Source organism: Callorhinchus milii, unplaced genomic scaffold (assembly GCF_018977255.1).
Source record: "Callorhinchus milii isolate IMCB2004 unplaced genomic scaffold, IMCB_Cmil_1.0 Scaffold15, whole genome shotgun sequence".
NCBI classification, from domain to species: domain Eukaryota; kingdom Metazoa; phylum Chordata; class Chondrichthyes; order Chimaeriformes; family Callorhinchidae; genus Callorhinchus; species Callorhinchus milii.
In genome coordinates, this window is record NW_024704756.1 from 1,022,618 (window position 1) to 1,046,089 (window position 23,472).

Genomic DNA, 23,472 nt, shown 5'->3' on the forward strand with positions numbered 1-23,472 from the left:
AGAGGGAGGGAGAGAGAGGTTTGTATGTTATAATATTATTTGGAAACTTTGCTGTGCTTTTGAGGTGCTCCCTCACTGAATAATGATCCACCCAATTATAATGATAATAATCCTTACATTTGATATAGCGTTTTTTCACGTCGTTGAGACGTCTCAAAGCTCTTCACAGGATACACCGTAAAGTGAATTGATGATGTGCTGCCCAGACAGAGGGAGAGGGTGACGAGGAAGATCATGGAGATGTGGCGCTGATAGCAAGTCCACATCAGCTGGAAAATGAACACTCTCTGTCCAGGAATCTCCTAACAGGAAGACAGGACACTTCACACTCTTGACAAGATAAGAAAGCAGCTCGCAGTCACCCTGAGGTGACTCAGGTTTGCAATCTTCCCTTTGACACATCACCAGTCAGTTCCACTCATTGAATCAGAGCTCAACAATAGTAGGAATGTAATCTACTATTAAAAAAAAACTTCTCATCACCCGAATAATCACAGTCACACAAAGTTCTGTTCTGTGCAAAATGTAAATCGCTCAATAATCAATCAAGGCAAGAAAGGAAGAATTTCCACTTCTATAAAGTATCAAAACATCTCAAAAAGCACTTTACTGCTTTGTAGTGTAGTGACTGTTTTTGTAGCTAAGATAGGAGCAGATTTGCACACAGCAATGTCCCACAAACAGCCATGAAGTGATCTGTTCTGTCAGGGGGATTGTTAGCCAGGACACCTGTTTTCCAGTAGTTCTGCGGGAGCTTTAACGCTCACCTGAACAGATACAGATTGGGGGAACCTTCTGAAAATCTCACTATATCTTTCCTATCATTGGAAATGAAGATTTTTTTTAGCCAAAGGCATCTCAATATCTTACAATACAGATAGCAAGACAGGTTTCTCGAAGGAGGGGGGGGGAAGGGTTGGTATTCAATCTCACCCCGCGTCTAATCTGCCAATTCAGACTTCGCTAATCCAGCTCCCCCAGTCAGAAAGGAGCCAGGCTATCCAGCCCAGGCAGTCATCAACCCAGTGGTAATATTTTGACACAAGATGTCACGGGCGCAGTTACTGAAGGAGTCTACAGTTACACCATCTCTTGCTCCATCTTGACAGCCTGAATCCAAGATTTGTAGAATTTTTTGGATGCGGAGTTTAATCTGCAAGTTCACCTATTTTTATACTGTTTACTCTCCCGCGATGAGTTTTCAGTCCATCTCCCCTCTTATGGTTCTGATCTTATCCTCACCAGATGTCCCCTCAGCTCTGGACAGTGATCAATGACATCCTTGGCTCATTCACCCCTTCCCCCCTTTCCCCCTAACTCAGGAACACTAAAGCCAATTGGAGCATCAACTATGCTCCTGTTCAGATCACACCGATCGAGGAGAATAAACCAAGGAGATTGTCACTGACGGAACAAATGTTCTCTGACGCACAAACGTTCAGTGGGTCACTTGGTTTTAAAAATCTTCAAGACCTTTCCGCTCTTGAAGAGGCCAACAATCCTCCCACAGAACACACACAAACACCACAATGTCTGGCCATCGAGCGATGTATGCACAGGACCATTTGTGGCTTGCAAGCCAAAGTCCTCTTATGGCAGTTACAACTGGTGAAACTTTAACCGCGGGAGCTCAGAAGCCAAGATATAGGACAGAGGAGGAAACTGTCATCACAGCACTGTCACAGGGTAGGAGGAAGAGAGAAACACAAGCGATTAAATACTCATTTTCACAGCAAGGTCTGATTGACAGGATTTTTTTTTGGCTTTTGTTAATGGGAGTTTTGGCTGGCAGGAACTCTGCTCTGGGAGTAAATTGTATTCCAACCAGTTAACTGGAGGAAATCTCAAAATCTGCAGGACTCGGATTACTTAATAAGGAATCCCAGTAAGAAATCGTGCAAATTAGCCCCTGGGACAGGTCAAAGAGAGCAGAGGATTCCCGGGAAGAGTCTGTGCAGTGAAAACCCAGAGGAAAAACCTGACACATAAAGGCCTTCCATCAAAATCAGCTGGTGACCTCTCCACACCAGTCCCTTCCCTTCAGCGTGAACTGTTCCACTGATTGATGTCAGCGTCCTGCCCAGCCATTCACCCTGCTCAGATTCAGACACTGGCATCAACACTGGAGCAGTCTATCATAAAGCTGGGGACGGAGAAAGATATATTTGGGAAAGGTACCAAGCAGGAATATATATATATATATTTTGTTCATGAAATATGTTATTGAGATCATTTAAGAAAATCGTTGCCGAGTTTGCAGTTATAGTTGAAGCCAATTTTCTCCTCTTCACCTGTGGGGACCCATATTCATCAGCAGTTGATTTGACCATGATGGTGGGCAGGCGGGGGTTGGGTGGGGAAGGGAAAGAGAGATTGTAGCTGACACTGATGCCCCCTCCACCTCCCCCAGGACCCACCCACCAATGCCCACACACCTTCAGGCAGGGGCTGCGGGGAGGAAGATAGTCTCCATGATTTAGTAGCAAGGATCCAAGCTACTTTCCCTCTCTAGCCCAGGGGCAGCTAATGTAGCTTCTGAACTACTGCCCCTGGGAGATGAGCGCTGATTGCCCGCGGGGTAGGGCTGTGCCAGGTTGGGCTGTGCCAGGGTGACTGAGCCAGTGAGGTACTTCAGGGTGAGCTCAGACTGCTGCTCCAGCACCCTCTGGTGAGCAAGCTCTCTCGCAGGCAGTTGAGCTGCTCTTTGCCCAGTTTGATCTTGTCCTGCAGTTCCCGCTGCTCGACGATCAACGCTGACTTGGTCTTCACGAAGTGCGTGTAGTCGTGGAGCTGGTCTGGGGAAAGGTGCCGGGCCAGGATCTGCTGCACGGCCTGCTCTCTCCGATCCACATGATCCTTCAGCTCCCTGGCCTCCTGCAGCTGTGACAACAGCAGGTTCTTCTTCTCCGTCAGCGCTCGCTGCAAGATATAGGAGCTTTATAGAACAATAGAATATTACAGACCAGAAGGAGGCCATTCGGCCCCTTGTGCCTGTGCCGGCTCTTTGGAAGAGCTACCAATCAGTCCCACTGCCCTGCTCTTTCCCCATATCGTTGCAAATTTTTCCTCTGTCTAATTCCCTTTTGAGGGTTGTTATTGAATCTGTTTGCACCAGCCTTTCAGGCAGGGCATTCCAGACTGTAACAACTCTCTGTGTAAAAATATTTCTCCTCGTCTCCCCTCTGGACCTTTTGCCAAATATCTTGTATCTAAGTCCCCTAGTTACCGACCCACCTGCCAGTGGAAACAGTTTCTCCCGATTTACTCTATCAAAACCCCTTATAATTTTGAAACCTCTATTAAATCTGCCCTCAACCTTCTCTGCTCCTAGGAGAATAATCTCAGTTTCTCTAGTCTTTCCACATAACTAAAGTCCCTCATCCCTTGTATCATTCTGGTGAATCTCCTCTGTACCCTCTCCAAGGCCTTTACATCAAAATCACCTCTAAATGGCACGTGATCGCTGTTTTGATAGTACGCAATCACTTGACAGATCACATTCCGGAGGTAATAATCCCTCCAAAAAAAATGGTCATTCAATCCACGACTGTTTGTGGGACACTGCTGTGTGCAATTGGCTGCCGTGTTTCGCCCACAAAATATACAGTCACAACACTTTACAGTTTAATATGTGAAGCACTTTGAGACGTCTTGAAGACGTGATAAGGCGCTGTATCAAATGCAGGGATTATTATTATTATTATGATGTGTATTGTGCACTGACTGGTTTTGGTGGCAGATATAGCAGCCATTTTTTTATTATTGGTGTTCAAGGGTAGCTGCTCACCCCCATTAGCCCAATTAGACCGGTTGTCCCCACTGACAAGCCCCTCTCCCCTCAATTCTCTGGGCCCAAATTGTCAAAGGACCATGTCTTCACAACAACTCGCACTTATAAAGCGCCCTCCTCTCAGGGTAGCGTCTCAGAGCGCTTAACAGTGGCGGAGCCTGACTCCCAGCCAGAAGGGACGGGGAGGTGATGGTAAGCACATTCAAAAAGGATGTCAGGCGGGACTTGAAAAAGTGGAGAGAGGGGCAAGGCGGAGGGATTGAGGAGACTGTTCCAGAGTTTCAGGGCACTGTGGCTGAAAGTACGACCTCTGATGGTGGGGAGGAGGGTGCGAGGAAGGATTAGGAGGCTGGTGCCAGTCAAGTGGAGGTGCTGGGTGATGGACTGGGGAGTGAGGAGATCGGGGAGGTCGGGAGGTGCCAGGGAGTGAGTGGATTTGAACACGAGTGTGAGGATCTTGAAGTCGATCCGTTCGGTGATGGGGAGCCAATGGAGCCTGGGCCAGAATTGATGAGATGTGGGTACAGAGTTTGGACCGGGTCAGTATGCGGGCGGCAGAGTCTGAATGAGCTGATATTGTGAATAGTGGAGCTGGGGAGTCCGGCGAGGAATGTGTTTGAGTAATCCAGGCGGGAGGGTTTCGGCTGCATTTAGGGTAAGGTACGATCGGAGGTGGCCAATGTGGTGCAGGTGGACGAAGGCAGTCCTGGCCAGGGACCGGATGTGTGGGAGGCAGGACAGCTGGGGCTCGAACCGGATGCCTAGATTGTGCACTGGTTCAATGAGTCTGAGGGAGAGCCCAGGGAGGTTGAGGAGTTTAGATCCGCAGGACTGAAGACGTTGATGGGAGCCAAGGAGTATGGCTTCCACCTTGTCCATATTCAGCTGCACGAAGTTTACACTCATCCAGGCCTTGATGTCTGCCAGCCAAGCTGATAGAACATTGGTGGACCTGGAGTACTGGAGGAGGCAAAGTAGATTTGTGTGTCAGTCGCATATATGTGGAAGTTTACCCCATCGCCCAGAGGGAGTATATAGATAAGGAAAAGAGGAGGGCCAAGGATGGCCAGGTGGGGCCAGAAGGGGAAACATTTGCCGAGATGAAATGGAGGCGGTTGGTTACGTACGACTGCAACCAGGCGAGTGCGGTCCTACTAAGTTAGATGAGGGAGGAGAGGCAGTGGAGGAGGATGCCATAGTCGATTGTGTCGAACGAGGCAGAGAGATCCAGGAGGATGAGGAGGCAGAGGGAGCCCTGGTCACAGATAGAGAAGACGTCGTTTATGACTTCAACAAGCGCTGTCTCTGTGCTGTGGGCAGTCAGGGCGAAAACCAGACTGCAGGGGCTCGAGGAAGGGAGTGGAGGGAGAGTTGTGACCAAAGGTGACCTGAAACAATGCGATCCACGACTTTGGCAAGGAAGGGTAGGTTGGAGTTGGGATGGTAGTGTGAGCGATTAGAGGGATCAAGCGTGCTGTTTGTGAGGAAGGGTGTGATAACAGTGGTTTTCAGGGGGAGTGGAACAGAGGCTGAGGAGAGAGACTGGTTGACCATGTCGGCCAGCAGGGGGAAGAGGAGTTGAGTGACCAGCAGCTGGGTGGGGAGGGGGTCAAGGCAGCAGGTGGTGAACTTCACCTGGGTGATTGTGGTTGAGAGGGAGGAGCAGAAGTGAGGGCAAAGGAGTGTAAGGAGGGGGGAGTGACAGGACCCGTGGTGGAGGGAGAAGGCGGAGTAGATGGTCTGGGTGGGGTGGAATGGGACATGGTGGGGAGGACAATGCAGACAAGCAGAATTTTTCAATCTTTGAGGACCTCTTTGCACTTGGCATTTGATGTGAGGATAGAGGGAGTTTGAGGGGCTGCACAGAGGAGGCGATGGACAGTGGAAAACTGTCTTTGGGTTGTTTTTGGCCTCCTGGAAGACTTTGGGTTAAAAGTCAGTTTGGGCCTGTGAAAAGGAGAGGTGGTAAGTGTGGAGGTGCTCGAGCCACAGATGGCGGTGAATCATAAGGCCAGCTTACTGCCATCTGCGCTCGAGGGTCTAGGTTTGTGTTTTGAATGAGCGGAGATGATTGTTGTACCGGGGGGGTCGGGTGGGTTTGGAAAACGCCCTGGATTTTAGGGGAACCAGGGAACTAAAGGCTGTAGAGAGACGGTCATTCAGCAGCTTGATGGCTGCATCAGGATCACTGTGGGTGGAGGACCAGAGGGAGAGGAGATCCAAGGAAGAGAGGGCATTTGTGAGGGACTCAAGGGGCAGCTTTGTCCAGGGGTGGNAAAAAATGATGGAGGGCTTGGAAGAGGGGAGGGGGATGCGGGAGGAGAGGGAGATGAAGAAGTGGTCCATGATGGACAGGTCGGAAATGTCAAGGCCATGTGTGATGACAAAGTCGACGGGGTGACCCGAGATGTCGGTCGGTGAGTTGATGCAGAGGCTGAGGCTTAGGGAGGAGGGCAGTGAAATCCGAGGAGGTAGAGCAAAGGGAGTTTAGGTGGAGGTTGAAATTGCCCATTATGAGCTGGTGTTCAATGCAGAGGCACAAGGATGTGAGGAGTGAGGGGATATCAGTGGACCCCCCCAAGCAGGTCAGGTGAAGGGATGGCTTCTATGGCAGGACAAGGTCGGCCTGAGCCTAGTGATCAGGTGCTCAAGTGAGTTGTGCCTTGTATCTCCACTTCCTCTTGTGAGGGCAGATCTCACTGCTCAATACCGTGCCGCAATGCTGATTCCAACCCAACAGAGGGTCGAAAGCACAGCTGTTGCCATGAGCTCAACCCTTCTGTAACGCCCTCACCTTGGGCCGAGATTAGGTAGTGACTGTATATGTTGTGGGTGAAATGCTGGGTGCACAGCAGCGTCCCACAAACAGTTGTGGATTAAATTTTTTAAAAATTATTACCCCCTGGAAAAGTGATCCACCAATCAACTAACACACGTGTGGCGCCACCTACCATTTCTTCCTCACTAATGTCAGGATCCAGGTTATTTAAGGCATTCTCCACTCTGGCCAGCCGGCCCGAGAGTGACAGCAGCAAATTGAGCACCTTGTCCAGGTCCCCAATGAACATCCGGTACTTGTCGAATTCGTGTGGTCGGCAGATACTCTTGACCATCAGCTCGGCCTCTTCCCCCAGCGCACAGTTCACGCTGATGTCCTCTGTCAGGCTCTTCTGGGCTTCGTGGAGCACGGCCAGCTTCTGGGTGATGCTGTCAATCAGCTGTCGCTGGGCAAAGTGGGTAGAGCGAGAGAAAGAGAGAGAGAGAAACGTTAGCTGGGAACTGTCTGACAAGTTTTCCTGCTGCTTGTCCAGCTAGGATCACCCTGCCCATTAGGGCTTTGGCTGCAGGGTTAACAGGAGCTGAGTGGGATGACTCCCTGCCTCCAGTGACTGCTCTGCCCTTCCAAGTCTTGCCGATGAGCCAGTCTGGGCAGTGCTGTGATCAGCAGTGCCCTGGAATACTGCGGAACCACTGGCTCAGGAACTGGACACGAGACCGTCACAAAGGGTTGACTTGATATCCATGCAAACACACACACAAATCAGAGGTTCAAGTGACCAGGTTAGCAGCAAGCAGGAGGTCCTCAGAGCAATCAGGAGCAGGAAGCTTTGCTGCTATCCTCCTCCCCTACCCAACACCACTGAAGCCATTTGTCTGCCCGCTGCCTGGCTATGATCAGTGACTCAGCCTGTGTTGTGATTGAGCTTCGTGGCCTGTGTTGTGATTGAGCCCCGTGGCCTGTGTTGTGATTGAGCCCCGTGGCCTGTGTGCTGGTGGCTTTACTATCAGGGAAGGTTGGCAGGACACAGGGTTTCATTCGGGGCTTCCTCGGGTCACCAGTATCCAGTGTTACTAATAATGGTCGCCAATTGTATCCAAAGATGGCTATTCACACAATGTGAAACCTGGGAGTTTGAATGTGTTTATAGAGTAGAATCCCGCACAGTGACACACTCTTACATGGAAAACTGTGTAATCTGGTGTCAGGGAATATGGAGTTATGTAGCTCAGTGGTTAGAGCTCTCGCCTCGCAAGCAAGAGGATCTGGGTTCGATTCCCGGGCAGGGCGAAACGTTGGGCAAGTTTCTTTACTCCACATGCCTCTGTTTACCCAGGAGTAAGTAGGAACCCAGTTGTTAGTCGATTGGCGGATCGCTTTCCAGGGATAATAATCCCTCCAAAAAAATAATAATTTGGTCACTCAATCCATGACTCTTTGTGGGACGCTGCTGGGCACAATTGGCTACTGCGTTTCGCCAACAAAATACAGTCAATTCACTTTACAGTATATATTCTGTGAAGTGCTTTGAGACGTCCCTAAAACTTGATAATTCGCTATATCAAAGGTATGGATTATTATTATCATTATTATCCCAAACCACTCGCTAACCACCAACCGTTACCACCAGAGAGTGATCTGCCAACCGACTAACAACCGGGTTCCTACTTACTTACTTACTTACTTACTTACTTACGTGTAGAGTAAGGAAACTTGCCCAATGTTTTGCCCTGCCCGGGAATCAAACCCAGGTCTCTCACTTGTGAGGTGAGAGCTCTAACCACTGAGCTACAGATCTCCAGTCACTTCACTGCATAATGTGAAACAGCCACTACATTACCACTACATTGTTTGTTACCACTATGCTAAGTGACTCCCAACTAATGACTAACCGTTACTCATGACAGCGTCATTGATGAGCCAGTGCTGTGAATAGGGAGAAAAGTGTAGATCAGTTGGCGTCCAACATTGGAAATCTCAATTCCAGCAACAAACAAAACAGCATTAGCTTCTGTACTGTACAATACACAGACTCAGTCATATACTGAATGCACTGTGTAGGGAAGTTACTGCTCAGAACACTGCGCCCTGGTGGAGACCCAGCCAGACAGAATTTGAGAAGGGCTGCTCTATCGCTACCTTACGGCCAGGTCTAGCATGACACGGCAGTGGAGATCATAGAATTACACAGCACAGAAGGAGGCCATTCGGCCCATCGTGTCTGTGCCGGTTCTTTGACAAGAGCTTCCAAATCAACCCCACTCCCCCACTCTCACCCCATACTCTACAAACTTGTCCTCCCCAAATAATTATCTACTTTTTTTTTAAAAGTTATTATCAAATCGGCTTCCACCAGCTTTTCAGGCAATGCATTCCAGATCCGAACAACTCGCTGTGTGAAAAGATTTCTCCTTACTTCCCCTCTATTTCTTTTAACAACTATTTGAAATCGGTGTCCTCGGGTTACCGACCTGCCCGCGAAAATTGTTTCTCCTTGTTCACCCTATCGAATCCTCTCATAATTTTGAAAACTTCTATTAAGTCTCCTCTTAACCTTTTCTGTTCCAAGGAGAATAATCTAAAGATAGAGTAGTGTTAACAAGAACAAAAACAAATTACATTTACACAGTGCCTTTCAAGTCGGGAGCCCGCTGAGCGGAGTAGGGAGTGAGACCGAACAGTCCCTTTTGGAGATTCGATTGATGGCAACAAAACAACAAGATTACATTTGTATAACGCCTTTCACGTCAGCAGGACATCCCAAGACGCTGGACAGTGTACAGCACTTCAGACCCGAGCTGGGGTCAGGGGGGAAAAGGGAGGGGAGGGGAGAAGTGGGGTGGCCGATGGCATGGTCGAAGAGGAGGTTCTTGAGGTGGGACTTGAAGGAGGCTAAGGAGGGGGCGAGGCAGAGTGACTGGGGAATGGAATTCCAGAGGTTGAGAGCAGAGTGGCTGAAGGCTCTCCCGCCAATGGTGGGGCGGGTGGGTTGGGGGACGTGGAGCAGGCCAGAGCCGGCTGAGCAGAGGGAACCGGCGAGTTGTTAGGGCGTTAAGAGGTCGCTGAGGTAGGGTGGGGTGAGGCCATGGAGGGCTTTTATGTGAGGACCAGGATCTTGAACTAGATCCTCTGAAGGATAGGAAGCCAATGGAGTCGGGCGAGAGTGGGGGATATAGGGTTATGGAGTTTGGTGCGGGAGAGGACACGGGCTGCAGAGGTCTGGATTATCTGCAGTGGAAGGAGGAGTTGGGAAGGCCGACAAGCGGGGCATTTGCATAGTCGAGCCTGGAGGTAATGAAAGCATGAGCAAGAGTTTCAGTGGCCTGAGGGGTGAGGTGGTTGCGGAGTTGGGCGATGTTACGGAGGTGAGGGAAGGCTTGAATGTGGGGGAGAAAAGAAAGTTGAGGGTCGAAGAAGACACCAAGGTTCCTGACTGACTGGTGAGTTGAAGTGTGCAACCATGGAGGTTGATGTCTGAGATGCTGAGGCGCTGGCGCGAGCCAATCAGGAGGGCCTCAGTCTTGTTCACATTCAACTGTAATTTGCCCTCATCCAGGACTTGATGTCCGACAGACAGTCTGTCAGGACAGCAGCGGTCCAGGAGTTGAGGGTGGAGGCAGAAAGATAAAGATTGTCATTGGGTGTGATCCGCATATATGTGGAAGTTGACCCCATGTCTGCGGATGATTTTACCAAGGGGGAGCATGTAGATATTAAAGAGGAGAGGGCCAAGGACAGAGCCCTGGGAGACACCAGACGTGACAGTGCGGGGGCTGGAGGAGAAACCGTTAGAGGCAACCAAGTGGAGACGGTGAGAGAGATAGGAATCGAAGCAGGCAAGGGCGTCTCCGTGAAGATTGAGTAAAGCGGAGAGGCGGTGTATGAGGATGGAGTGGTCAACAGTGTCGAAGGCAGCAGAGAGGTCGAGGAGGACAAGGAGGCAGAGGGAGCTCTGATCACAGATGTTCAGAATGTCATTAGTGACTGTGACCAGGGCTGTTTCCATGCTGTGGGCAGCGCGGAAGCCGGATTGGAGGGGTTCAAAGAGAGAATGGCGAGAGAGAAAGGAGCGGAGCTGGGACGCGACGCAAAAGGGAAGAAACCTCAAAGAATATCAGCCCTTTGACAACTACGTCCTCCCGATGTGAAAGACACTATACAAATGTAATCTTGTTCTTGTAATTATCTCTAATTGTAGAATTATGTTGGGGACATTTGGAATGCATACAAGACAAGGCCACCAATGGTCTAACCGGGGCTCAGCTTTCACCTAGACAGAAACCAGTTGATCAAACGAAAACCACGGCTGGTCTAACTCCTTATCAAAATTATACTTTGGGGGGAAAAACATACACATCATATTGTGAAAGGTATTTTCTCTTATAAACATTGACAACTGTGGATCACGTCAGATGTCGCATCATTGATCACAGGGAAAGCAACATTTGCTATTTGGTGCCATATGGACTCCAGGTGTCAGCTGGCTCAGTGGGTAGCAGGTTCACCTCTGAGTCAGAAGGTTGTGGGTTCAGGCCCCACGTCGGGACCGGGAACTCATAGTGTTGGTGGGTGCTATAGTCTTGGGGAATGCTGCATTGTCAGAGGTGCTGTCCTTTGACAAAATCGAGGTCCTGTCTGCCTGTTTATGTGGACGTTAAAGCTCCCATGGCACTGTTTGGAAAGAGAAGGAAGTTTCTCTCTCTCTCGGTGCCTGACCAACAATCAACCAGGTCAATTGTATCATTTACTTCATGGCTGTTTGGCGGGGATGATGCTGTGTGCAAATGGCTGCCATATTCCTCTCAGACACTGAGTGAGAGGAACGAATTAATGGTAATCAGTCTCCACTTGATTTGTATCCTGGAGAAAATGTGCTCAGAGAGAATTCTCACATGACGACAGGCCTCATCAGGTCAGCCCGGATCCCAAACTTAAATCAACACCATTACAACAACAACAAAAATACACTTGTATCCCGCCTTTCACATCGGGAGGAGATCCCAAAAAATCAAATTCATAATAGATGATCTCATTGGTGTATAACATTTTAAATGGGATTGAAAAAATTAACTCCAGATCAATGCTTTAGGATGTGTCAAGTCCAGTAGAACAAGAGGACCCAGGTTTAGAGGTGTAAAGGGACAATTTCAGGACAGACATCAGGCAGGTTTTCTTAACCCAGAGGGTAATTAATGACTGGAACAGGTTATCAGGAAGGGTGGCTGAGGCCAGGACACTGGAACTCATTTATATAACAGCTTGATGATATTATGTGCGGGAGGGTATTGGGGGTAATCTGGAGGGAAGGAATTGCATGGGTTGAAGAGCCTTCTTCAGCAAGACCAATGTTGAGAAAACATTAACTAGTCACAACAGAAGGTTCTGAACTGCTTGAGAAAGAGGATCAGAAAGGAGAGAGAGTCAAAGAGGTTGATCTGAGAGGCACGAGAGAGAGAGAGAGAGAGAGAGGCACAATGGAGGGAGAGAGAGAGAGACCACAGGAGGATAAGAGACAAAGTGGTCGAAGGTTCGGCTACCTATCTTGGAGAAGAGTGGAGAGCGAGCGACAGACTGGAATTGGAAGAGCAAAAACACCAACTTGCACATATATAGCCCGCTTGACAAGGGGTAGCGTCTTGGAGCGTTTCACCAGGTCAGCAGACCAGGTTTGGAGGTTTATAGGGGTAGAGTTGTGACTCCTGTACCTTTTTTTCGTTCAGTTCATCTTCCTCTTCCTCAAGCTCTCTCTCTTCCTGCTGGGCGGAGGCGAGGCTGAGGTCCTTCATCTTGTTCAGCAGCTCTGCCTTGGCCGCTGACGTGCTGTAGTAGCTGGAGCTCGAGGTGGGGCTGATGGCAGCAGTCGGTGGGCTGCTGGGGCCTGACCACCTGTAAACCACACACACAGGTCAACACTGCAGCCACAAACACACAGGTCAGCACTGCAGCTACACACACACACACACACAAAGACACAGCCCGATGGGATAGTAACGTCCAATGCAAATAGGGTCTGGAAAATGAGCAACATCTCCCCTTCACCCACTTCCCCAACAGGCAGCTGCCCTTTGAGCTCACAGCCCAGGCTGCCAGTGCAGTGCTGGGGGAGCGCTGCAATTATCAAAGACACTGATGTGTCTGAGACGTTAAACCAAGGCCCTGTCTACCTGTTCAGGTGGTTTCTAAAGATCCTACATTTCTCCTATAATTGCGCCTTTCACAGTGGGAGGACTTCCCAAAGAGCTTCACAGGATATACTGTAAAGTGCAGTGACTGTGTTTTGTGGGAGAATATGGCAGCCAATGTTCTCAGAAGAATGTCCCACAAACAGTCATAAAAGTGAATGAGCTATTTTATCTGGAAGACATTTGGGAGAAAAATTCTCTTCACTTTTCAAATAGCGCCATCGACCCAGACAGGCAGACCCGACCTCGGTTCATAATAATAAGAATATAATGTCTCCTACGAAGAGCATTACCTCCAGCAATGCAACGCTCCCCCAGTACTGCTCTGGAGTGAGTGTCATCTTAGACAATAAGAGTTCCAAACTCCAACCTGGAGCTTGAACCCACACTCATTTGACTCCAATGAGAGAGCGCTACCCACTGAGCCAGGCTGACATGATCTTTAATAACAAGCACTCCTGTCTGCTTGCCCACTCACCTGCCCCCAAAGCCACTGCCCCCTTTGGCACTGACTGGACACGATTCCTCGGTTTATGGGGATGGGGGTGGGGGGAGGACAGTCTGTGAGAATGTTGCACTCTCTCTCTCTCTTTCTCCATTACCCAGTGTTGAACAAAATCCTAAATTACTCCTAGTCTACCTGGTGCTGGTGTAGGGCTGGGATCACCAAGCAGAGGCTCCGAGGCAATCCAGGCTGCTGAATCCTGGGATGCCTCTCTCCCTGCTTACCTAATTCCGGAAAGTATTAGGTTCAGGTTGGCAGACAAGAGGGAAGCTCTACCATGTGTAAGTGCATGAGCGAGAGGGCGCACTCCATTCACAGCAGACTATAATAATAATCCTTGCATTTGATATAGCGCTTTTCACGTCAGGAGGACGTCCCAAAGCGCTTCACAGAGCACACTGTAAAGTGAATTGACTGTATATTTGTGGGCAAACGCGGCAGCCAATTGCGCACAGCAATGTCCCACAAACAGTTGTAGATTGAAAATGACCAATTTTTATTATTGTTTTGGGTTTTGGAGGGATTATTATTAGGCTCTGTGTGGAGTAAGGAAACTTGCCCACGGTTTCGCCCTCTGCCGGGAATTGAACTCAGGTCTCTCGCTTGCAAAGCGAGTGCTCTAACCACTGAGCTACAGGACTCCACACTGAGCTACAGGACTCCACTATCTCTGGAATGTCCATGATTGGGTGGAAGACATGGAATTATCAGTCTGGTTTGGGGACTCTTAAGCAGATGATGGGTTTCCGTGTGTGTCAGACACTCGGTTGAGCAAAATAACATTTGTGGCTCTGTTTGTGCTCTTTGCAGTTTGTTTCTCTGTCAGCAGGTGGTGATGTTGCTGTTTATGTCTCACATGGTCCCAGATTGAACCCTAGTGCAATGGGTAAATTCAGGACTGAATTTGAGTTAAATACAGAGTATTGCTCCCTCACTGTCCCTATCTGTACACAAGGGAAGAGCCATCTCATGTAGGCGGGAGGGATTTGTAGAGATTTAGAGCTGGATACACTGCAGGAATCCGCCCACTCAGTTTCTGTTAAAAATCTGGAGGTAGCGTTGGGTCCTTGGCCCTTAACTGGCTCCAAGGAATGCTTGGCAACGTCATGCCATAATTGATATCATAATTAATCGTTTCCTGTGCCAGGCGGGTTCACAGTATTCCACGGCACTGCTGATGACAGCACAGCCCAGCCTGGCTCATCGGCAGGACCTGGAAGGGCAGACCAGTCACTGGGGGCAGGGAATCCGCTCACTCAGTTTCTGTTAACCCTTCAGGCCAAAACCTTAACAGTTAGGGTGGGCCTAGCTGGACAAGCAGTGGAAAGGCTTGCCATACAGCAATATCAATGGCAAGCTATGTGGTTTGAGCTGGTTAAACTCCAGCAGTTGCTCCAAAGCACACTTTGGGGTCCCCCAAGCCTTAGCTCTTGCCAACGTGCATCTAATACTCTCCATAATTAGGTAAGCAGGATGCATCCCTCCAGGGAGAGAGAGAGCACAGTCCATTCCAGACACAGGACAGATGCCGGGGGTGGAGTGAGATAGATGGTGTTGGGGGGATCTCAGGAAACACTCACCTCTGGACTCCGCTACCTCTGATCTCTGGGAGGCTCTGCTTCCTGCTCTCCCGTCCCAGCTCCTCTGTGCTTCCCAGGAAGCCCCTGCTCATCAGATCTCCAGGGCTGGTCACCCGGGCGCCGGGATCCAGGGAGTCAGCCAGCAAGCGCTCCTTCTCCTCCGCCTCTTCCTCCAGCTCCCCCGAGCCGAGGCCAGCCAGACCCTGGCCCCTCACTGTTTCCAGCCCCTCGCCAACCTCCCCCGGAGGGCTTCCCACCCCCATCCTCCCAGGGACCGGAGCGGATCTGACGTAGATCTCGGATTCCTTCCATTTGTTGTCCGCTCTGCTCCCGATGGTGAAGTAGGACTGTGTGCTCCTGTCCCAGGCCGGCTCTGACTCCGGCTCACTCCTCCCCAGACCAATGGACGCTGCGCGGGGCATGTGGTCTGTTTGGAAAGGCCAGGTCTGACCGCCTCTTCCGTCCCCGTCTCCCTCCACCTCGGCTCGACTTCTGAGGAGGCAAACCTCAGGGTTACTGGACAGTGACACGGACTCCAACCACCTCCATCAACTGAGCAGCCAGCCAGCCACAGACAACCACTAAACCCACAGAAACCTGTCCAACACATCCGCAACGCTAGCTCAACAGTCAGTTCACAAAGACAACAGTCGCCTCGCTCTCTGCTATGTGCAATTGGCTGCTGAGTTTCACTCACAAAATATACAGTCAATTCACTTTACATTATATTCTGTGAAGCGCTTTGAGACATCTCGAAGAAATGATGAGGTGCTATATTAAATGGATGGATTATTCATTCATTCATTTATATATTTATTTATATATATGTGTATAATATATAATATGTATTGTCTGAGAAGTTAAGGGCCGTCACACACAGAGCTGCACATGAACCAGCTGGTCAGTACAGAGTAGCACACACCCTGGTTGGCTAATAATGAACATTTAAAATAGCACTTTATCACTTCGTTGAGATGTCTCAAAGTGCTTCACAGAATGCCTGTGGGATGTAGGAGAGGGAGAATCGATGAAGACTGAAATTGATGAGGAGATGGTGCGTGAGTCTGAATTAAGAATAATAATCCACCCCACCTTTGGCAGTCAGACTTTCACCTTCTCCGCCCCCACACTTTGGAACTCCACCCCACAGTCCCTTCGCCTTGCACCCTCCCTTTCCTCCCTCAAAGCATGTCTCAAGACCCTCCTCTTCATTCGGCCACCCTTCTCCTACCCCCAACTTCACTGATCCCAACCCCCAGCTCGGGTCCAAATCCTGATGGCCCAGCACCTTGGGACGTCCTCCTGACATGTAAATGTAATTTGTTGTTGTTGATCAGAGCTGGGCTTCTTTTCCATCACTGGCTGTTTGTATTTTTTTTCTCTCCCCCAACCCCGCCCCACCGCTTCCCTCTCACTCGTTCTTTTACACACAGTTTCCCTGAAGGTGCAGACTGATGACTGGGGCTTGTCACCCACCTTAGACTGGGATTGGGTCACACACTCTCCCAATGGGAAGAGAAAAGTCATAGAAACAGGACAAACATGGGTCAAACTCTGGGAAGAAGCAACGGCCCGAGTAGGAGAGGCAGCAAAGCACAAGTCCAGAGACCAAGACTCGAGAGGAACCAAGACCAGTCTGAAGAGCAGCCAACTCGGCCGCAGGGTAAGAGGCTCAACAGGTTGACGAAGATCCAGGACACGAGGAGCAGGAACCAGAGATCAGTCTTCCCTTTGGAAGAGGCAACAACTGACCTTTCATTACTGAGGAGTGATGGAAAGGAAGCCTGCAGTCTGATAGGGACTCTCACAGAATAGGAATATCACAGCACAGAAGGAGGCCATTTGGCCCATCATGCCTGTGTCGACTCTTTGGAAGAGTTACCATATCAGTCCCACTCCTCTGCTCTTTCCCCATATCCTTGCAAATTTTTCCTTTTCAAATACCTCTTTAATTCCCTTTTGAAAGTTGTTGTTGACTTTTCTTCCACCAGCCTTTCAGACCATGCATTCCAGACCGTAACAACATTTCTCCTCGTCTCCCCTCTGGTTCTTTAGCCAATTGTCTTAAATCTGTGTCCTCTGGTTACCAACCCACCCACCAGAGGAAACAGTTTCTCCCTATTCACTCTATCAAAACCCCTCATAATTTTGAACATCTCTATTAAATCTCCCGTTAACCTTCTCTGCTGTAAGGAGAGAAATCCCAGCCTCTCTAGTCTCTCCACATAACTAAAGTCCCTCATCCCTGGTACCATTTGACTCGTGGCTAACCCACACACTCACCTGAGCAGATACTCGCTGCCCAGCGACACCGGCTGAACGCCCCCTGATCTCTGCAGATGGTGCCTGTACCCGGTGTCGGGGGATTCTGCGGAGCTTGGCTCAGGAGAATTGAGGGGCTGGCGGCGCAGCTCCATAGCGATGGGCCGGGGCGAGGGGGCCGGTGGGAGGTCACGGTACAGATGTCTCTCTCGGGCAAACGGCTGCTCTGATTGACCCCGGCTGACAGCGGGCTCTGCTTCACACCCGGACCCTCTCCGCGGCCAGAACTTATCCAGGTCCTGGAACTCGTGGTGGGAGAGCTTGCGCGTCTGCGGCCTCTCCAAGCCCCCCAGCTCATGGTGAGAGGCTCGCCGGGCACAGTACTTGCCCCAGTCGGGTGGTGGGGGTCTCTGGGGTGGCGGACCCTTCTTCCTGCTGCTGCCTGATGGACATTCTGGTCTCTTCCCAGCCCCCTCGCTGTGTGGGACCCCCTCGCTGTGTGGGACCCCCTCGCTGTGTGGGACCCCCTCGCTGTGTGGGACCCCCTCGCTGTGTGGGACCACCCTGTCCTGGGCCTGGCGCTGGCTGGGATAGCCAAGGCACACACAGGGGGACTCCGCGCTCCGCTGGGATGCTGGAAGCTCACTGCTGGTCACTGGGGGTCCAGCAGCTCCAATCGGCCTGTCCCAGGCCCCCACACCCTCGCCAGGCCTCCGTCCTCGCTCCCTGACACCTGGCCGTGCCCACGGACAGCGTTCCTCCATGTAGCTCAGTGACACCGTCCCTCTGAAACACACAAAGCAGAGTTTTCATAATCCACCCAGCACCCCCGCCTCGCTCCCTCCCTCACTTTCTTCAAGGGCCATCTCAAGACCTTCCTCTTTGATCATTCCGTAAGCCACCCTCCTAGCGCCCACCCTCCCAGCCATCCACCCCCAACCCTCCATCTCTCTCGAGTCTTATCCCAGCTCAGGTGCAAACCCTGCACTGTCCAGCGCCTTGGGTCATCCTCCATTTTGTGCATAGCAACATCCCGCAAACAGCCAAGGAGTCAATTTTAACTTGAGGATTACTGGCCAGGGACACCGGGATCTGATCAGACATTAAGCCAAGCTCCTGTCCTCCTGTTGACATTAAAGGTGGCACTATTTGAAAAGAGAAGGGAGGCTCTCTCTCCCAGTGCCCTGGCCAACAATCGCCCAAATAAAATTGGCCCTCAATCCATGGTTGTAATTCTGGACACAAACTGGCTGCTGCTTTACAGGGAATACTGTGCAGCATCTTGAGATGTCCTTGCAATGTGAAAAACACTGTTTGAAATGTAGAGGTTACTGTCCTAGTTGTGTTTTTCTCGTGCATTGCCTGCTGTATTCATCTGGTTTGTCCCATTGCTCTGCCCTCAACAGTAAGGGAGGAGTCGGGCTAGTGTGTGTCGCCTGTGTGACACCGTCCTCTCGTCTTACCTTTCTCCTGCAGTAACTGTCCTGGTTATTTCCATCTGATCCCATTTTTCCACCGGGAATCCCTGTGGGAGGGAGGGAAGGAGAGAGTGAGAGCGAGCAGTCTGAGCAAGCTGGCAGTGAGAGCAAGCACTAAACTTCGTACCCCCATCACAACAGTGCTGGCCAGGCTCCACTGGCTCCAGTGGGGGAGTGAGTACCAGCCCAGACACAATGGGGAGAGCAGGGATTAGAGTAGAGAGCTCCATAAAGGGGTAGACAGCTCCAGTTACAGATCATAAAATCGGTTGTTTGATGAAGGCCTTCCTGGCAACCTGATTCAGTGACTGATTGCCTTGAATGTCCTGTAATTGTCCTTTATCATAAAAATATTTGCATTTGATGTGTCTTATGTCATTGAGATGTCTCAAAGTGCTTCACAGGGTATACTGTGATATCACATCATATACTGCAGTATTTTACTGTGGGTAAACACAGTAGCCAATTTGTAGACAGCAATGATTAGCAAAGCCATGGAGTGAACGACCAATTTTATTTGGGGGATTGTTGGCCAGGACACTGGGAGAGAGAAACTTCCTTCTCTTTACGAATAGTGCCGTGGGATCTTTAACATCCATCTGAAGAGGTCGATGGGACCTTAGTTTAACATCTCATCTGAAGAATGATGCCTCCCTATTTGGTTTCCAAGTCCTGATGTGGGCCTTGAACCAACCATATCTGACTTGAAAACGAGAGTGTTACCAACTGAGCCACTCTACAACTCTAAACAACAACTTGTATTTACACAGCACCTTTCACATGGGGTAGTGTCTCGGAGGACCTAATTGTTTTTGGTGGGGAGGTCAGCTGAGTGTCTGACACGTGTAGAAAACCATCATCTGCTTAAGAATATCCAAACCAAACAGAGAATTCCATGCCTCCTACCTACACATGGAAATCCCAGAGATAAATAAAATAATAATAATCCTTGCATTTGATATAGTGCTTTTCACGTCTTCTCGCCGTCTCAAAACGCTTCACAGAATAGACTGTAAATTGAATTGACTGTATATTTTGTGGGCGAAACGCAGCAGCCAATTGCCCACAGCAGCGTCCCACAAGCAGTCTTGGATTGAGTGACCAAATTATTATTTTATATTTACTTATTTTCTTGAGGGATTCTTATCAGGCGGGTGGAGTAAGAAAACTTGCCCAAGGTTTCGCCGTCCCCGGAATGGAACCCAGGTAGGGAGTGCTTAAACTATGCCTCTTGTTCTAATGTCTTGCTGGTACCACAATCCACACTCTGACACTCCTCCCCCTTCTTTCTTTCTCCTTCCCTCTCTCCCTGTGAGTTTGAACGGCTGAGAGCTGAGGGTTGTCTATCGTGTTGTGTGTGCACAGCCTCCTTGCTTCTAACCAAAAATAGAAGCATGAGCAACACTGGAGCTGAGCTGCGTGTCTGTGAGCAGGAGCAATGGGAGGAAGTTACTCAGTGTTTAACACAATGGGAATTCAGGCAAACAGCCTCTCCACCGCCGCCCCCACCCCATCCCCCTGGTCTGGCCAGGAGGGAGCTACAGGGATATTTTTACACAAGATCATATTACAATCCACTTTACAGTGTATTCTGTGAAGCACTTTGAGTCATGTCAATGACAGTGTGATAAGGCGCTCTATCAAACACAAGTGGTACTCAGACAGCCCTGCTCACACACTACAACAGGTCAGGCAGAGGAGGAAGCAGAGCAAGTGGGGAAGGAGGAAGGGAGGGAGGGAGGAACAGATAGAGGGAGGGAGAGGAGGGGAAGGATGGAGGGGAAGCGAGGGAGGGAAGGATGGAGGGGGATAGGGAGGGAGGGAGGGAGGGAGAGAGGGAGAGCAAGAGGGAAGGCTGTCACAGCTATGAGGGAAGATGGTGAGAAGTGTTTCCTACCTCATGTGTCGAGGGCTGTAGTTGGACGGGCCGCCTGGTGATGGATGGAGGTTCTTCCAGGTAGGTGTTGTGTGAGTGTGAGCGAGGGCGAGTGTGAGGGCGAGGGAGGGGCTGCTCATGGGGCTGGGGCCGAGACTCTGGTAATGTACAGGTTCTCATAGGGCTGAGGAGCTCCTGGTTCCTGCGCTCCCCCCGCTCGGCTTCCTGTCCGCCTACTCCCGGGGCCTCGATACCGGGGGGCCAATGGCATCTACCCCCCACGCTGCTCGACCTCCTCGGGAAGACCCCCGCACCGGACAGCTCAGAGGCGGTCAGGATCTTGCTGGTCTCCTCGAAGAACTTGCGTCTCTCGGCAAAGGACATGAGGGGGGTGTCTGTGTCCTGGCTCGCTGTCTCCGAGCGCGACTGTTCTCTCTCAGGGATGGGGGTCTCGTTCGGCCTCCCAGCACGAGGATCGAGCGGCAACGTCCAACTGCACCAGACCCTGGGGGAGGTCCGTGCCCTGCAGGTGGGGGAGGGGGGCCGCGGAGAGGTCCTCTGTTCGGCCAGACCCCTTGGGGGGAGATCTTCAACCGCCGGGAGGTGACGTTCCTCTGGCGGAGGAGCCATGCTTTCGGGATTCGGAGCCCGAGTCAATGCTGTGTTGCCCTCGGGGCTCAGGTCCCGCGGGGGCTTATCGCCGGCGTCCCCCCCCTCCTCCTCCTCTTCCTCACCTTCCCCCCGCTCGCGGCTCCTCTGGAGCTGAGATTTCTTCAGTTGGATCTCGTGCCGCAGGCTGGTGGCAAAGCGGTCGCTCTTGCGGCGTCGGCGAGCAGCCCGCGAGGCTGCCACCCGCCCACTCCTGCCGGCTCCCCGCTTCTGCTCTGCGCAATCAGCGTCTTCCCCCGGCCCCCCGCCCCCGTCACTGCCCCCCGGGGGCCGTTGCTGGTCACCGCAGTCCAGGGAAGAACGACCGCCAAAACCAGCGGCCGATTCCTCTTCAATCTCTTCGAACCCTCGGTGCTTGCCCGCTGGCACCGCTCCACACCGCGAGGCATCTTCCCTGCGCGGCTCCTCGGCCTCACCCGTGCCCGGCTGGCACGAGACACGCTGGTCCCACTGGGCGGAGCTGGGGGTGGGGAGTGAAGGTGAGAGCAGCTGGTCGGGAGCACTGTGCCGGTGCCCGGAGAATCCCTTCCCATGGCCATGCCTGGGAATGCCGGAGGTGAGGCTCAGCTTGTGATTGGCCACCTCAGGCCCAGCGCCTTGCAAGCAGAGCTGGGGGAGTGGTGTCTCGGGAGGGCTGGAGGCCGTGGGGTGCAGGGCGGGGCTGGGGGTCCCTGGGTAAACACTCTCGGCGCTGTGCCGGTGAGGCGCTGCGGGGGGCAGGGCGGGGCGAGTGGCCCTCACACAGGGGTAACATTCCTCCTCGTATTCCCTGCCGCTCAGCAGCGTCTCCGAGCTCCACTTGCCCGGCCGGAGCGAGAGGGCGAGAGCATGGGAGCGCGTGACGCACAGCGAGGCCGAGCGAACTTTTGTCATCACAAAGCTCTCCCGCCGCGCGGGGGGAGGGGGCGCGGCTCTGCCAGGCCTGGTCACGCCCCCCTCACTATGGGGCGGGCCCTTCCCACAATGCCAACATACCCGCCCCTCCCCCTCCCCTCCGCCCGGGGGCAGGACATCCCCCAGCCTGCCCAGCCCCAGCAACATGCTGTCCATGGAGGTTGACTCGTCAGTCTTCACCGAGGAGGACAAGGTGTAGTCGGAGGTGTTGGAGCTGGCGGAGAAGGAGCTGTAGGCGGAGTCTCTCTTGCTGGGGAAGGTGCTGGGGTCACTGGGGCTGGGCTGGTCCAAGCTGTCCATGCTGCCCAGCGAGCTCCTCTGGTCAGAGTTACGGTGAAGAGCGAGCTGGTCCCATTGCATCGGGAAGTCACTGCAACACAAGAGGGCGGAGATCACAGCCATGACTGAGGAATGTCACAGGATCAGGATCACCATCAACCCCCATGATTGGTGCCCAGTGGCCAGGACATACCAGCTCATATCAGAGCCCCTCCCAGGGAATCATCGTGCCTGTGCCGGCTCTTTGGAAAAGCTGCCCAATCACTCCCCCTCTTTCAGGCCGAGGATTCCGGACCGTACAACTCCCCATGTAAAAACATTTCTCCTCGTCTCCTCGCTGGTTCTTTTGCCAATTATCTTAGATCTATGTTCTCTGGTTACCAACCCACCCGCCAGAGGAAACAGTTTCTCCCTATTTACTCTATCAAAACCCCTCATAATTTTGATAAGTGTAGTGACGGTATTTGCCACTACATTGAGGGGATTGGCTGACTGATTCTGGGTATCATGGTCATTCCCCTCTCCCCAGACCCCACCCCCACCCACTGCCTCCCTGTTCAGATGGACTATTTGAAGAAAGAAGGAAGTTTCTCTCTCCCCAGTGTCCTGGCCAACAAATCCCCCTGATAATATCACTTGCTCACTCCACCAGTGTCGAGAGGACCATGCCCAGCACAAATCGCCCACCTACAAAACAAACAGTCACTACACTTGCAACCCCTCCCCCCATCCTGGCCCCTGGGGGACCTCACTCCTGCCCCCACGCCCACCCTGACCTTTCTGCAGACGAGGAACATAAATGGCAGCCACCCTGACTGTGAGCCTCACCTGGAGTCGTAGCCAGATTGGCACGAGAGGCTGAGAGACCCCGAGGAGATGCGCATCATCCCCGCCTCAGGCTGTGCCTCGGGGAGCCTGGGCTCAGGCCATGTGCAGGGCCTGGCTGGGGGGCCGCTCCTCCTGAAAGACAACACAGCCCGACCGAGCATGAGCGACAGTAAAGTGGTCACAAGAGAGAGAGAGCAGTAAAACTCAAATAGTCCACAACTCAAAAGTGTTTGGTGTGTGTAGCCACCGTGCATTTACAGTAAACATAGAGTACAGTCAGTTGGGAGCTAACACACAGGGTAGATAGCGAGGGGTTGGGGGTGTCACATTGCCCCTCACAGGCAGGGGTC

At 51.7% G+C, this 23,472-nt stretch overlaps 1 protein-coding gene across 1 annotated transcript; it reads right to left on the reverse strand.

Moving 5' to 3' along the window:
* Window positions 1–2,577: 2,577 nt before the first annotated feature.
* Window positions 2,578–22,417, reverse strand: LOC103179223 (protein Shroom4). Its single transcript, XM_007894388.2, has 7 exons — window positions 20,474–22,417; window positions 18,562–18,623; window positions 17,120–17,884; window positions 14,837–15,328; window positions 12,275–12,455; window positions 6,742–7,014; window positions 2,578–2,919 (listed from the first exon to the last, which is right to left on the reverse strand). Exons 1-7 carry the CDS (start codon window positions 22,415–22,417, stop codon window positions 2,632–2,634), a joined length of 4,005 nt encoding a protein of 1,334 aa, XP_007892579.2. The 3' UTR covers window positions 2,578–2,631.
* Between the last annotated feature and the right edge of the window lie 1,055 nt (window positions 22,418–23,472).